The 15,580-nt window shown below is 35.0% G+C and overlaps 1 protein-coding gene across 1 annotated transcript in view; it reads right to left on the bottom strand.

Annotated features, from left to right (window-relative positions):
- SLC30A9 (solute carrier family 30 member 9) overlaps positions 1 to 15,580 on the bottom strand; it is a 79,902-nt gene that overhangs the window by 15,883 nt on the left and 48,439 nt on the right. Inside the window, exons 10-14 of the mRNA XM_032400268.1 lie at positions 7,200 to 7,255; positions 4,936 to 5,071; positions 2,096 to 2,135; positions 947 to 1,018; positions 384 to 491 (exon numbers count right to left, since the gene is read on the bottom strand). Coding sequence (XP_032256159.1) covers positions 384 to 491; positions 947 to 1,018; positions 2,096 to 2,135; positions 4,936 to 5,071; positions 7,200 to 7,255 — 412 coding nt within the window. The remainder of the gene's footprint in view (positions 1 to 383; positions 492 to 946; positions 1,019 to 2,095; positions 2,136 to 4,935; positions 5,072 to 7,199; positions 7,256 to 15,580) is intronic.

Genomic DNA, 15,580 nt, shown 5'->3' with positions numbered 1-15,580 from the left:
TATTTATTTACAATATTAGAGTTTATTAAAGTTCTCTCCCATATATTACCTTAATAAACCTTTGAGGTCACTAGGCCAAATATTATCAATACTAAGCTCAGAGTAGTTGCATAATTTATTAAGGCACAGCTAGAAAGGTTTAGCACATTACAGAAATGCTCTAACAACAGCCGTCTTTATTTCAAACTAAGAAAATTTCTGAGAGAGAACTCTGAAGACTTTTACTGTCTTATTTGTCTTATACAAATAAATGGTTAGAATGCAATTAGCATTTAACAATCTATTGGTTTAAAACTATTCAGTGATATAAAAGAAAATACCCACATATTAGAGAATTATTTAAGTAGTACAAATAAATCACCTGTAACTTAAGAAATATTTACCTGTTAGAGAAGTAAGGCCCATACACGTAGCTGCTATTGTCACTCCCAAGACCGCTGCAGTATCCTCCAGTAATATAACATTTGTACTAGGATCACGACTTTCCATTACTTAATCATTGGGGTAGAGACAAGAAAAGAAACTCCTGAAATCCTAATTTGATACTATCATGTAACATTTTAATAAGTATCCATTTAAAATTAAGATATAAATTAAGATAAAAAATGTATGAGATCCTGATTTTAAAAACCCTTTTCAATGTAAACACAATTTATTAGTTTAAACGTTGACAGTAACTGAAATTTAAAGTCAAATTACTTTCTCTAGTTATAAAAACATATATAGAAAAACTGTAGTCACTTAAGTTAAAATCCAAATATAAAGTATTCATGTTCATATCACACTATGTTTCTCTTTTTAAAAGAGATGATATATAATATAAGAGCCATATAGAGAAGACATCGAGATATATTTTGTACACACCTATAAGGAAAAAGCAATAGTACTGGGCAATTTTAGAAAATAAAGGAGATGAAGTAAGACACCTGGTTTCTAACATACATACCATATTTATAAAATGACATTCCTTTGGCCCGAGCACTCCTACGAAGTTCATTTACAGCAACAAGAAGTGTTGCTGAAAGAAAAGCATTCATATCAGCAAGAAAAAAACTTCATGCCTCCAAATTTTAAAGATGGCTTCTCAAAATAAATAGGTACAACACTTTTAATGCCAGGGTTGTCAATAAAGAAAAGTTCTATATTAACTAGTCATTATCTAGACTCCAATTATCATCATAATACAAGGAATCCCATATTTCTAAACCATAATAATTTAAATATCATTACCACCACCTTAATGACCTTAATTTACTGGACAGCAACTAGTTGGCAGGCACCACACTAAGCACAACACTTCTGATCCTCCCAACCTTTTGAGGCAGGTGGTGTTATCACCATTTTACAGACTGTCAAAGATTAAGGGAACACTATGCATAGCAAATGACAATGTATCGGAAGTAAGCATACTATGAACACAACGAGTTAGGCAGTTTCCTACATGATGTAGCGCTTTTCTGTCATGAAACTTGCTACGGCTGAACCTTGCAGAAACCTGGAAATATTTTATTGCAAAGAGTCAGCCTTCCATGATTAACACTACTAAAACCTGATTTTCATTTATTTTTTTTTTAAGATTTTATTTATTTGACAGAGAATGGGAGCGATCGAGAGAGAGAGAGAACAGAAGGAGCGATCGAGAGAGAGAGAGAGAGAGAGAATACAAGCCGGGGGGACAAGCAGAGGGAGAGGGAGAAGCAGACTCCCTCTGGAGCAGGGAGCCCAAAGCGGGGCTCAATCCCAGGACCCTGAGATCATGACGTAAGCCGAAGGCAGCTGCTTGACTGAGCCACCCAGGTGCCCCACTAAAACATAATTTTTAAAAATTCAATATATAGTTATGTTTTTAGACTCCATTCCAAATGTTCTGAGTGTTATGATTAAGATACTCCAGAACAAAAAAAAACAGCTTTTCCCTTGCCCACATCCATTAGAGGAATAACCATAGTACATTATACAAAGAATTTACTCCCTCAAAGTAGATTCCTATTTCAATAGTTTTTCTTTAATCAGTGGAATTTAGCAATTTATAAAAATGAACTGCTGAATATATATTACTAAATTAAGAATAAAGAGATACTGTAACAGTACATACCTCCTTCAGACGCTAATGATCCCGCTAAAATACAATATGCCTAGAAAAGAAGTATTAAAATAAAGTGTAAGTTAATATTTCATTAGAGAATCACAACGATTCATGCATAAAGTTTATAATGTTTAAAATGGAAACATAAATTCAAATCCTAGCCAGATAAGAATCTTGATGGGAGATAGCTCAAATGAGGGCAATGAGATAGAGGATATATCTTCATAAAAGGAAAAAAATAAAAGTTAAAGATTTGATGGTCATTTCATTTTTTAATACTTAGAAGAGTAATCTGTCTACTCTATAGAATGTTATACCATGACCTAAGTTAAATTCATGACATAAGAATGATGAAAAAATTAGTATAAAAAATTTTCTGAAGTTCAAAATGAACACAAACATTTGAAATCTGGGGTGTGGATACCAGGATACAGTAAGATCCATACCCATACCCATGTAACTTCTGGCTTTTGTTTGGATGCCCAGTACCAATCCTGATTCAGAAAGATAAGCAGTTATAAATAGTGATCAATTTGGGAGAGGGGGATTACACCACCCTCCTTGCAGTACCAGGACACACTTGAATTAAATAAAGATTCACAAAAAACTGTAATCCAAGAGATAACCTAGCAACACCAATTTTTAACAATTTCAATGAAATTCAAACGAAACATATGTAGAATTTTCAGCATCATCTTTTTGGAACCCTGGGCTTCCCTGAAACAGAAGTTTGGAAAATTCTGAACCTAGTCTAATACTCTTATAATTCTGTTACGGAAACTGAGATGTCCCAAGGCTATGTGATTTGCTTGAGTACATAGAAATGATATCAGGGTAAAAGCTAGAATATGGGTTTTCCAGTCTCAACTCTAGGCTATCTCCACTGAATCTTACTGCCAACCTACAACATAATTAAAACAGTAGCTAAACTGTCCAATATGTTTTTTAATCCTTCTATCTCCTTCCTGAAAGGATTTAAGACACACTTATCACCTAATAAAGGGAAACAGCATATATCAGCAAAAGATTCCAATACCTAATAAACATAAATTGGTCTATGGTGCATTGACTCTATTATTTATTAACTAAGAGTCATAGTCTGATGTAACCTCATTTAGTTGCAAAAAGATAGAAGAGCTTCTAGCATTTTTTTTTTTTTTAAATAGGCTCCACACCCAGCATGGAGCCCAACACGGAGCTTGAACTCAGGTCCCTGAGATCAAGACCTGAGCTGAGATTGAGAATCAGGTGCATAACCGACTGAGCCACCCAGGCACCCTGAGCTCCTAGTAGCTTTAAAACTTAAACACAATTGAAAATTTAACTAATTTTCATTAACCACTTAGTCTCTGTAAAATAATACTATACAATTCAGATGAATGCTATAAGAATGAGGTATCTATAAAGTGGCTGAACCTTTTCAGAATGGAGGAAAAGATGTTAAATGAGATTCATTCCAACTGAGAACAAATTAGGCTATAAGTACTCCCACATTCCAAAATGAGGTGCTGTACCATTTCTTCAGGCTTTGCATAGAGAACGCCCAAGCCTCATTTTACAACTCCTAGCTCCACACCCACTAACCCATGAGGAAGAGCTAAGGTTAAGGCCAAAAGTGAAGATTTCTTTGGAGAAAGCTATTAAGCTGTTAAGATTGTTCAGAAAGCTGGATGTGTGTCCCTGGTGTTTAGAGATTACAGTGAACTATGTCTAATTCACATATAAAAATAAATTTATTGGCAAGTCTACTGATATTGACTGTGTCAACAGAGTAGATGATTATGTTTGGGGAAAAAAAAACAAAACTGCACTCTCACTGGGAGGGCATTAAAGATGTCTGTTTTAACACACAGAGCCCAAACAGGATTCTGAGTAAGAGTCTTTGGAAAAGAGATCAAATGCCCAAAGAGCCTTCTTGAAAATGCAAGGCAACCTCAGCAGAGAGTCTGGAACTACATCCTAAGAAGCAGAAGCTAAAAGGGGGTGCCAAATGACCAATCCGTGCTTGTCAAGGGAGCTAGAGTCAGAGTGGACATGCAGGGTAATCTCCAAGAAGTTTCCACGAGAGAAAAAGGCAGCTTTAAGTATCTACAAAGGTCAGAGGAATCCAATGTAAAATGATGCTGGTGCCAGTAAAGTACAACAGAGTAGTATTTTCTGTCCTCTCTCCCTACCTTTGGTGCTGCCAGAGGCAAGCTCAGGAGTAGGAGAGAAGGGCAGAAGCCCTAGCGAGGAAAATACAGAAGGTGACCATGCTCCCATCCTCCCATTCCCCCGGTACAGGCTTCCTACCTACATGAGTGAAAAAAAAAAAATCTTTAAATACAACAATTCCAACTTATGACTGTCTGTGGCACTGGATATTTTAATTACTGACAGATTATTCTTGGGACTAAAAATGAACAGAGATCTTCTTGTTCTTCAATATAACTGAAGAAATTAATGGAACTGCCCAAGATTTTAACCCAGGAGTCAGTACTTAATGATTGTACCTACAGAGATACTCTTTTCTTTCTTCTTTTTTTTTAAGATTTTATTTTTAAGTAATCTCTACACCCAATGTGGGGCTCGAACTCACAACCCTGAGCTCAAGAGTCACACAATCCACCACTAAGCCAGCCAGGTGCCCTGTACCTACAGAGATACTCTTGCTCAACATCATTGGACCATATGAATTTAGAGGTCATGTGTAGTCATGTTCTAAAAAACACAACTACAGATACATAACCCCGTATTACAGTCCAAAAGGCATGTGTTAGTCACTTTCTTTAACATCAATATGACAAAGGCATTCTACTGTACCTAATCACTCTTATATTACTTGAAAACTGAGGGGAAAAAAAGATTACCCATAGAAGGGATTCCATTGGTTGAGGATTAAGCAATCCCATGATTCCGTGGTACCAAGATAATCCCGCACCCATCATGAAAATACCAACACCACTAATTAGTGAAGCAATATAGCGCATATTTGAAAATCCATACCTGAAAAATAAAAAAAAAGTAGTTTACAAAAAATACAAATCGTTTTATAATATATGTTGAATAAGTCAATGAAAAAGAAAACCAAAAACTTCTTACAATATAAAGATGTTTATGGTTTTATATTTAAGTAAAATGTAAATGCCAAACTTAAATCTAATTGGAAAATAACATATAAAGGGAAAAAACTGCAAGATCTTTGAAAATATAGAAAAACAGTGAATATGACTGAATTCAGGTATTTTCTAATCCCTCTTCCATATAGTCTGTTCTGATTACATAGAGTCAATTCACTATTATGTACCACAAATACTGATAAAATTCATCTTTTTAAAAATGCATTCAGGTGTTTAATGTAGAGGAAGACATTTAAATTTCCCTGTAACACAGCTTCATTTGGTCTTCTTGCCTATAATTTGATGTTGGATACTTGGGGCTGGTTCTGAATAGTTTAGCACACAGCAACTAACTACTATTATTAGGACTATGAGCTTCAGTTTTTCGGGCGTTTTTATGGCAAGTTTTTAAAAAAAACCTCATTTTTAAAGAATCTTTGGTCAATATGTGTATTATTTTGTATTACTGTATGTATCAATAAAATACTGAGTTTTAAGAAGCTCAAAAACATGATAATACTATACGAGGAAAGGAATCACTCATTAATAAAAATATTTCCTGGGAAATTTACTCCCAAAGCCAAACTCTATGGCACCCTTCTGGCAGAGGCAAATTTAAACAATAGGTCTTAATTAAAACTGTTTTTAATTATTTCTGCAAATATGTAGTAATATTGCAATAGGGAATTCTCAGTTTATAGATATGACAATGTTCTACCTATTTGATTTAGAAAAACTTACTTTTTCTAAATGTACCCCCCAAAGTAATATAGGATATATATATATTTATTTCAATTAAAGTAAATTAAGATCTAAATTAAGTGCTAATACTTTCCTTCTATGTGTTTTCAAAAAATTGTAGGTTCTGACTGAAAATTTTAACTATGTAGATCTTCACTGTCCCATATTAGTCATCAGCCACATAACGCTATTTAAATTTAAATTAATTAAAACAATAAAAATTTAAATGTAGATCTTTACACTAGCCACATTCCAAATGCTCAACAGCCACGTGTAGCTACTGACTATCATACTGGACAGATATAAAATATTTCTATCACTGTAGAAAATTCTATTGAGCAGCACTCAAGTAGATCATTGAAAATACCTTAAAAAGAAATCTTCACAACCTAAAATTATAAAATTTTATCCTGTTTTAAAAATTTTGGTGTATAAAACTAATCAGGAAAAAAATTCTTTTCTTGACACAGTAAAATAGTGTAATGATGCGTAATTAGTAGATAAGAAAGCTACCTGCTCTCTATAATTGCTTATTGATAGTTCTAGGATATTCAAAATATACTATCATTTATGAGAAAACAGTAGTGTCTTGCTTTTAAGCAAAAAAAAGGCCTTTATATAAAGCACAGAGGCAGACTCCCTTACAGAAATAAAAGTACATTTTTTCTGCCTTAAGACTGATCAAATTTTATTATTGAAACTTGTTAAATAAATGATACATGTGGAATTCAAAAGTATTAGCTGGGTATGTTAGTAAAAGGAAAAAATCTCTATAAAATAACTGATGTGACTCAAAATAATATAAAAGAATACTCATTTTACAAATAAATAATTTTAAAATGTTAGCAGAATACTATTTCCAAATCACAACAGGATTAAAATACAATAAATATGGATTTAATAAAAGTTATCACTACAATTTTAGATTCAGTGCCTATTAGTCTAGATGTAGAATGTTTCCTTTAACCAAATAAAATAGAACTCTAAGATCAAAATATGTGCTTTGTTATTAATTATCAAATATGAAGAGGACAAGATCTCTATGCTGTTACAAAGCATAAAAATAATTTAAACACAAATTTCAAATTATATCTTGAATTTATTTTGACACTGTGTTTGAGTCCTACATTTTAGATCCTATAGTGAAAGAACTGACCAAATCTTTAACACAAAAATGCAGGTATATAAACTGCAGGAGACTTCCAAAATTCAACTGCTTTTATTTCAATGACTTGCTGCCAAAAAATAAAATAAAATAAAGGCAATGTCCTTACGGATGAGTAGGATCTGGTGTTTGAACAGACTTACTGATGCCCACTGCTAGTAAACCCTACGGAGAAGAAGAAAAAAGGGTAAATAATTATTAGCAAGATGGAGAGTATAGTGTGGTAGAACCAATCTGGAGTGTGCAATCTGACAATGGCAAAGAACCACTTCACATGCACATACACAACAGCCCAGCAATTCTGGTTTACAGTCCTTACCTTAGAGAAATAAAGATGAACCCGAAGGGGTTCAAAACACCATTGCTTATAAAGACAAAAAATGTGAAAGCCAACCTAAAAATCCCTCAATAAGGAATGGCAAAATAAATGCTGGTATTGCCAAACCATAGTTACATCTACAACAGTTTAAAAGAATGGAGTTGAGACAGAGCTTTCTATACTGACATGGTAAAAGCTCCTACACATACCATTAAAGTGGAAGAAAAAAAAAAATCAGGAACAGTGTGTAAGGTACAAAAAAACTTACGTTGTTTTGTAGACAACATATAATGTAAAGCAAAGCAAAAGGTCTAAAAGAATATACATTCAACTGTTTATACCTCTGAGGAGAGAAGTAGGATTAGGATAGTCTGTAATATCTGATATTTTTATAGGAAAAGTAACATATTGCTATACAAATAAAAGACAGTAAAAATTTTAAATAGTATACATTGTATACAGACAAATATATTTCTACCAGATCTTCCAAAGCCATGCACAAGGAGTATACATATCAATATGTACATTATCTGGGGTGTGGAAGGAGGGAATAAAGATGTAGGGCTAATTACAACTAAGACTTTATTTCTTTAAAAAACCAAAAACACAGGGGCGCCTGGGTGGCTCAGATGGTTAAGCATCTGCCTTCGGCTCAGGTCATGATTCCAGGGTCCTGGGATCGAGTCCCGCATCAGGCGCCCTGCTAGGTGGGAAGCCTGCTTCTCCCTCTGCCTCCGCCTCTCTCTCTCTCTGACTCTCATGAATAAATAAATAAAACATTTTAAAAAATTAAAAAAAAAAAACCCAAAAACATAAAGTAAATATGGCAAAAATACAAACATGTCTTTAATCCTAGTTACCACCTTTCTCTCCTTCCTTCCTTCCTCCCCAGACTTGATCTTTTCTTCCTGTCTTTCTTTCATTTATTTGGTTTTTCAATTGCATCTTTTGTTAAAAAGAGTTATCCACTGGAAACTCCCGATATTAGTATGCTTGCCCCTAGTAAGTCCTTTCTATTCTAATTTGATGTGAGTTTAGAGATCCAAAAAAGATTACCTTATTAGAATTATTTGTTTAATAAAAATACAAGGCCTCCTAGTGAATACCCTACGTGGTATTATTTCCCTAATCTGGGGCTTTTCCATTTTTTCAGCATGGTATCAAATAATCAGATAGGTAAAGCTTCAAGACAACCAAATTCTTCATAGATGAGGTTTCCCCGTAGGTTACAAAAAACTTGATAGAAACATTCTCTCTAGTAAAATAGAGATTACACCACCTTGAAAATGGCTAAAACAAATATATGACTGGACTTTTAAGTTTTGATATTGGAAATCCTACCCTAAATACACAGAGTATTACAGTTTTTTTTCTACTGGATTCCAAAGAAAAAGAGAGTTAAAACTACCTAAAACAGAGATGATGGCTTTTCAGTGAATCAAACCAAGAAAATGAGAGCAAATTAAGATAGAACACAGAATCCTTTTAAACTTGCAAATTAAATTGAAATATTCATTAATTCACACTATGTATATGTGTGTGCATATATGTGTGTGTGTGTTTATAATGTTTACAAAATAGCCAATGGGTATTCAATTATTTTTAAAATCCTTAATATTCAGGTTGGCCACACAATGAAGTATAGGATATCAAGTTTTTCATAAACTGAACGTGGACCAAATTTATTAGTTTTTCCTATAAAAATAAGGTATCACAGACCATCCCTAATCCTGTCCCCCTCACTACCCCCAGAGGTAGGGTAACATGAGATAGATTTGGTATGTGTCCTTTCACACCTTTTTCTGCATAATTACAATGTGTGTGTACACATATATAAATATACACACTGATACATATATATATGTAAATATAACCTACATCTGTTTGGTTTGCAACATAATGGATATTAATATCTACTGGCTAAGAAGCATTATAAATGCTTCCCCCTCCATGATTTTCCTTTCCTTTTTTGATTTTTCCTTCAGTATCATACTATCATGCAACTGCTTAAATGTCATCTTGGAATATCTTCCTAATTGTTCTGACCCCCTTACAGAAGAGCAAAGACTGATTTCTTCTAAACACTACATTATAAACTCAGGTGCTCGATAAATTCATATCAATTAATATTAATGATGTACTGTATATTACTTAGCAGAAAAGTTTTAAAAAATGAACTGTACAGAAATTGTAAACCTAAATATCACTAGAAGCACAGGTCTAAATTTAAAACTTGAGGTATTTTAGTCTCTCAAGAGGTAAAGAAAAAAATACTATAGTTATAAAAATATTACAACAAATTAATTTTTTAAAAACTGGAAGTTTGTACCTTTTGACCACCTTCACCCATTTCACCCACCTCCACTAACTTCCTGTCTCTGGCAACCACCAATCTGTTTTCTATATCCATAAGTTTGGGGTGTTTTTATTTTATTCCACATATAAGTGAGATCATTCAGTATTTATCTCTGACTTTATTTCACTTAGCGTAATGCCCTCAAAGTCCATCCATGTTGTCACAAATGGCAGGATTTCTTTTTTTCTCTAATGGCTGAATAATATTCCTGTGTGTGTGTGTGTGTGTGTGTACATACATACATACTATATTTTTTTTAATCCATTCATCTATCAAAATGGACATTAACATTGTTTCCAAGTCTTGGCTATTATAAATAATGCTGCACTGAACATGAGGGTGCAGATATATTTTCATAGGATTTTGTTTCCTTTAGATAAGAATTCCAGAAGTGGAATTGCTGGATCATATGGTAGTTCTTTTTTTTTTTTTTTTAATGACCCTCCATACTATTTTTCATAGCACCTGTACCAATTTACATTCCCATCAACAGTGCACAAGGGTTTCCTTCTCTCTACATGCTCACCAACACTTATTTCTTCTTTTTGGTAACAGCCCTTCTAACTGGTGTGAGGTGATAGCTCATTGAGGTTCTAATTTGCATTTCCTTGATTAGTGATGCTGAGCACCTTTTCGTGTACTTTTTGGCCATTTATATGTCTTAGTTGGAAAAATATCAATTCGGATCCTCTGCCCATTTTTTAATCAGGTTTTTTGCTATTGAGTTGCAGGAGTTCTTTAGAATTAATTTTTAAAAATATTATTATACTTCTAAAACAGTTTTGTTTTTTTTTTTTAGAAGAGAGAGAGAGGGCGCACAAGCGGGGTCGGGGAGGGGCAGCCAGAGAGGGAGAAAGAGAACCTCAAGCAGGCTCCACACCCAGTGCAGAACCCAACATGGGGCTCGATCTCACAACCCTGAGATCATGACCTGAGCCAAAATTAAGAGCCATACGCTTAACCAACTGATCCACCCAAGGGCCCCTAAAATAGTTTTCAAAAGAACATAAGAAATACAATTTCCATCTACTCAGTAAGGCCCAGTTGAAATCTTTTTCATCAAAGCCTTTCTGACCACGCTAATCAAGACAAACTCTTCACCAAGGATTCTCAAAGCACTAATACCAAATGATCTCAGCTTTTATTTACCTCTGTTGCCACTCAATCTATTACAGAAATTAATTTGTTTTTCTAGTTAGAACACTAACACATTCTCATTGTAAAGAAATCAAATAGGACAGGAGAGGGAATCATTTAAGAGTCTGATGGATATTTCAGACTATCTTTATATACACTTGTATATAGTTGTTAATGTTGCTTTTGTGAATATATTTGTAAGAGATTTCAGGGAGGGGTGTGTGTGTGCTTGAAAAGATGATCACAATTGACATCATGTCTTTTTGCACTTTATATTACGGAAATTTTCAACATACAGAGAGATGGATAAAACATTTTTTAAAAACCCAATAGAGGGGCGCCTGGGTGGCTCAGTCGTTAAGCATGTATCCCTTTGAATTAGTGTTCTCGTATTTTTTTTTAAGATTTTATTTACTTATTTGACAGAAAGAGAGAGAGAGCACAAGCAGGGGGAGCAGGAGAGGGAGAAGAAGACTCCCCGCCGAGCAGGCAGCCTGATGGAGGGCTTGATTCCAGGGTCCTGGGATCATGACCTGAGCTGAAAGCAGATGCCTAACCGACTGAGCCACCCAGGTGCCTGTGTTCTTGTATTTTTTGGATCATACCCAGTAGTGCAACTACTGTATTATAGTTCCATTTTTAACTTTTTGAGGAACCTCCATACTGTTTTCCACAGCGACTGTACCAGTTTGCGTTCCTACCAACAGTGCACGAGCATTCCTTTTTCTTCATCCTTGTCAATACTGGTGTTTGTGTTTTTGATTTTAACCATTCTGACAGGTGTGAGGTAATATCTCATTGTAGTTTTGATCTGCATTTCCCTGATAAGGAGTGATGCTGAGCATCCTTTCATGTGTCTGTTGGCCATCTGCATGTCTTCTTTGGAGAAATATCTATTTATGTCTTCTGCCCATTTTTTAATTGGATTATTTGTTTTGGGGGGTGTTGAATTGTATCAGTTCTCTATATATTTTGGATACTAACCCTTTATCAAATATGTCATTTGCAAATATCTTCTCCCACTCAATAGGTTGCCTTTTAGTCTTGTTGACTGTTTCCTTCACTGTGCAAAAGCTTTTTATTTTGATGTAGTCCCAATACTTTGTCAAAGAAATTACTGCCTCTGCTCTCTTCTGCATTTTTATGGTTTCAGGTCTCATGTTTAGGTCTTTAATGCATTTTGTATTTATTTTTGGGTACAATGTAAGGAAGTTGTCTAGTTTCATTCTTTTGCTATGTAGCTATCCAGTTTCCCCAACACCATTTATGGAAGATACTGTCTTTTTCCCACTGGATATTCTTTCCTGCTTTGTTGAAGATTAATTGACTATATAATTGTGGGTTTATTTCTGGGTTTTCTATTCTGTTCCATTGATCTATGTGTCTATTTTTGTGCCAGTTCCATACTATTTTGATTAATATGGCTTTGTAATATAACTTGAAGCCTGGAATTGTGATACCACCAGTTTAGCTTTTCTTTTTTCAAGATTCTTTTGGCTCTTCAGGGTCTTTTGTGGTCTATACAAATTTTAGGTTTGTTCTAATTTGGTGAAAAATGTTGGTATTTTGATAGGGACTGCATTAAATCTGTAGATTGCTTTAGGTAATACGACATTTTAACAATATTTGTTCTTCCAATCCATGAGCATGGAATGTCTTTCCATTTCTTTGTGTCTTCTTAAATTTCTTTCATTGGTGTTTTATAGTTTTCCCACCTCTTTGATTAAGTTTATTCCTACAGACTTTATTATTTTTGATACAATTGTAAATGTGATTGTTTTCTTAACTTCTCTTCCTGCTGCTTCATTATTAGTATATAGAAATGCAACGGATTTCTGTATGGTGATTTTGCATCCTAAGATTTTATTTAATTCACTTACCAGTTCTAGTAGTTTCTTGGGGGAGTCTTTAGGATTTTCTATATATACCATGTATGTCATCTGCAAATAGTGACAGTTTTACTTCTTCCTTATCAATTTGGATGCCTTTTATTTCTTTCTGTTGTCTGGTTGCTGTGGCTAGAACTTCCAGTACTATGTTGAATAAAAGTGGTGAGAGTGGAAATCCTTGTCTTGTTCCTGACCTTAGGGGAAAAGCTCTCAGTTTTCCCCCATTCACTATGATGTTCCCTGCGAGTTTTTCATATAAGACCTTTATTTGTTGACGTATGTTCCCTCTAAACCTACTTTGTTGAGGGTTTTTATTATGAATGGATGTTGTACTTTATCAAGTGCTTTTCCCCCATCTATTGAAAGGATCATATGGTTCCTTTATTTTTATTTTTTGCAGCGTTCCACGATTCATTGTTTACATATAACACCCAGTGTTCCATGCAGTATATGCCCTCTTTAATACCCATCACCAGGCCAACCCATCCCCCCAAGGGATCAAATGGTTCTTATCCTTTCTCTTATTGATGTGATGTATCACATTGATTGATTTGGGAATACTGAACCACCCTAGCACCCCAGGAATAAATCCCACTTGACTGTGGTGAATGATTATTTTAATGTATTGTTGGATTTGGTTTGCTAGTATTTTGTTGAGGATTTTTGTATCTATGTTCATCAGAGGTTTGGCCTGTAGTTCTCCTTTTTGGTGGTATCTTTACCTGGTTTTGGTATCAGGGTAATGTCGGCTTCATAGAATGGATTTGGAAGTTCTCCTTCTTCTATTTTTCTGGGATAGTTTCAGAAGAATAGGTATTAACTCTTCTTTAAATGTTTGGTAGAAATCATCTGCAAAGCCGTCTGGTCCTGTACTTTCATTTGTTGGGAGGCTTTTTTTTTTTTTCTTTTAAAGATTTTATTTATTCATGTGAGAGAGAGAGAGAGAGAGCATGAGCAGGGCGGAGAGACAGAGGGAGACTCCCCCGCTGAGCAGGGAGCCAGATGAGGGGCTCAATCCCAGGACCTGGAGATCATGACCTGAGCCAAAGACAGATGCTTAACCATCAGAGCCACGTAGGCACCCCTGGAGTTTTTGATTACTGATTCAATTTCCTTGCTAGTCATCAGTCTGTTCAAATTTTCTCTTTCTTCCTGCTTTAGTTTTGGTAGTTTAATTTATCCATTTCATCTAGGTTATCCAATTTGTTGGCACATAACTTTTCATAATATTCTCTTACCGTCTTCTGCATTTCTGTGGTATTGGTTATTTCTCTCTCATTTGTGATTTTTGAGTTCTTTTTCTTTTCTTCTTGATCAATCTAGCTAGAGGCTTATCAATTTTGCTGATTTTTTTCGAAGAACCAGCTCCTAGGGGCGCCTGGGTGGCTCAGCTGGTAAGCATCTGACTCTCGACTTTGACTCAGGTCATGATCTCAGGGTTGTGAGATCGAGTCCCATGTGGGGCTCCATGATAACGGTGGAGTCTGCTTAAAATTCTCTCTCCCTCTGCCACTCTCCCCCATCGCTTACACGGAATATGTGTGCTCTCATTAAAAAAAAAAAAAGAAAGAATCAGATCCTGGTTTCATTGATCTATTGTTTTTCTAGTTTCTATATCATTTATTTCTTCTCTAATCTTTATTATTTCCTTCCTTCTGCTGGCTTTGGGTTTTGTTTTTTGCTCTTAATTTTATAAAAATCTTTCTTCATTTGTACATTCAAGCAAAGGAATTAAAAATCCCAGTTTAGGGGCACTTGGGTGGCTCAGTCAGTTAAGCGTCCAACTCTGGATTTCAGCTCAGGTCATGACCTCAAGATTGTGAGATCAAGCCCCACATCAGGCTCCATGCTCAGCAGAGAGTCTGTTTGAGATTCTCCCTCTCCTTCTCCCTCTGGCCCTCCCCCGGCTCATGCTCTCAATCTCTCTATAATAAATAAAATCTAAAGAAAAAAAAAACAGTCTAATGTGAAATCATTTTAGTTCATTAATCACTTGTGATTATTTTATAGCTTTTTTTTTTAAGACTTTATTTCTTTATTTGAGCGAGAGAGTGTGTGTGTGTGTGTGTGCGCGCGCACAGAGGAGGAGCAGAGGGAGAGGGACAAGCAGACTCCACACTAAGCATGGAGCCCAATGTGGGGCTCGATCCCATGACCCTGAGATCACAACCTGAGCCAAAATCAAGAGTCAGAAACTGAACCCACTGAGCCACCCAGGCACCTCAATTATTTTATAGCTTTATTCAAAAAACTTAATTGGCCCCTATAGTCATAAGAATTCATATTCAGAGACCAAATTTCTACCTAATGATAAGAATCTCTTATACAAAAGATTCTGCCCAACACTTACTACTGATAATGTTATACTTCATATTCCACTGTTGTAAGTTCTTAAAGCATAACAACGTGCTTTAAATATGATCAGGGGCACCTGGGTGGTTCAGTCAGTTAAGCATCTGACTCTTGATTTCAGCTCAGGTCATGATCTCAGGGTTATGAGATCAAGCCCTGCACTGGGCTCCATAATGGGTGTGGAGCCTGCTTGAGTTTCTCGTTCTCCCTCTGCCCCTCTCCCTACCCACTCACCTCATTTTCTCTCTCTCAAAACCAAAGTAATAAAGAAGATCCTTGATTTAAAAAATAATAATAAATAAAATACTATGATCAAATTTCTATGTACTTCATCATCAAAAGTAAAAAAAACTTTCATTTTATTCCTCAAGCCAACTATAGGAATCATCTGTTTTTTAAATAGGTCAACTTTTAGACTAAAGCCTTAAAAAATTTAC

Source organism: Phoca vitulina, unplaced genomic scaffold (assembly GCF_004348235.1).
Source record: "Phoca vitulina isolate PV1807 unplaced genomic scaffold, GSC_HSeal_1.0 scaffold3, whole genome shotgun sequence".
In the NCBI taxonomy this organism is placed as follows: Eukaryota; Metazoa; Chordata; class Mammalia; order Carnivora; family Phocidae; genus Phoca; species Phoca vitulina.
The sequence above is the reverse complement of the archived record's forward strand: the minus strand, read 5'-3'. Positions and strand labels throughout refer to the sequence as shown.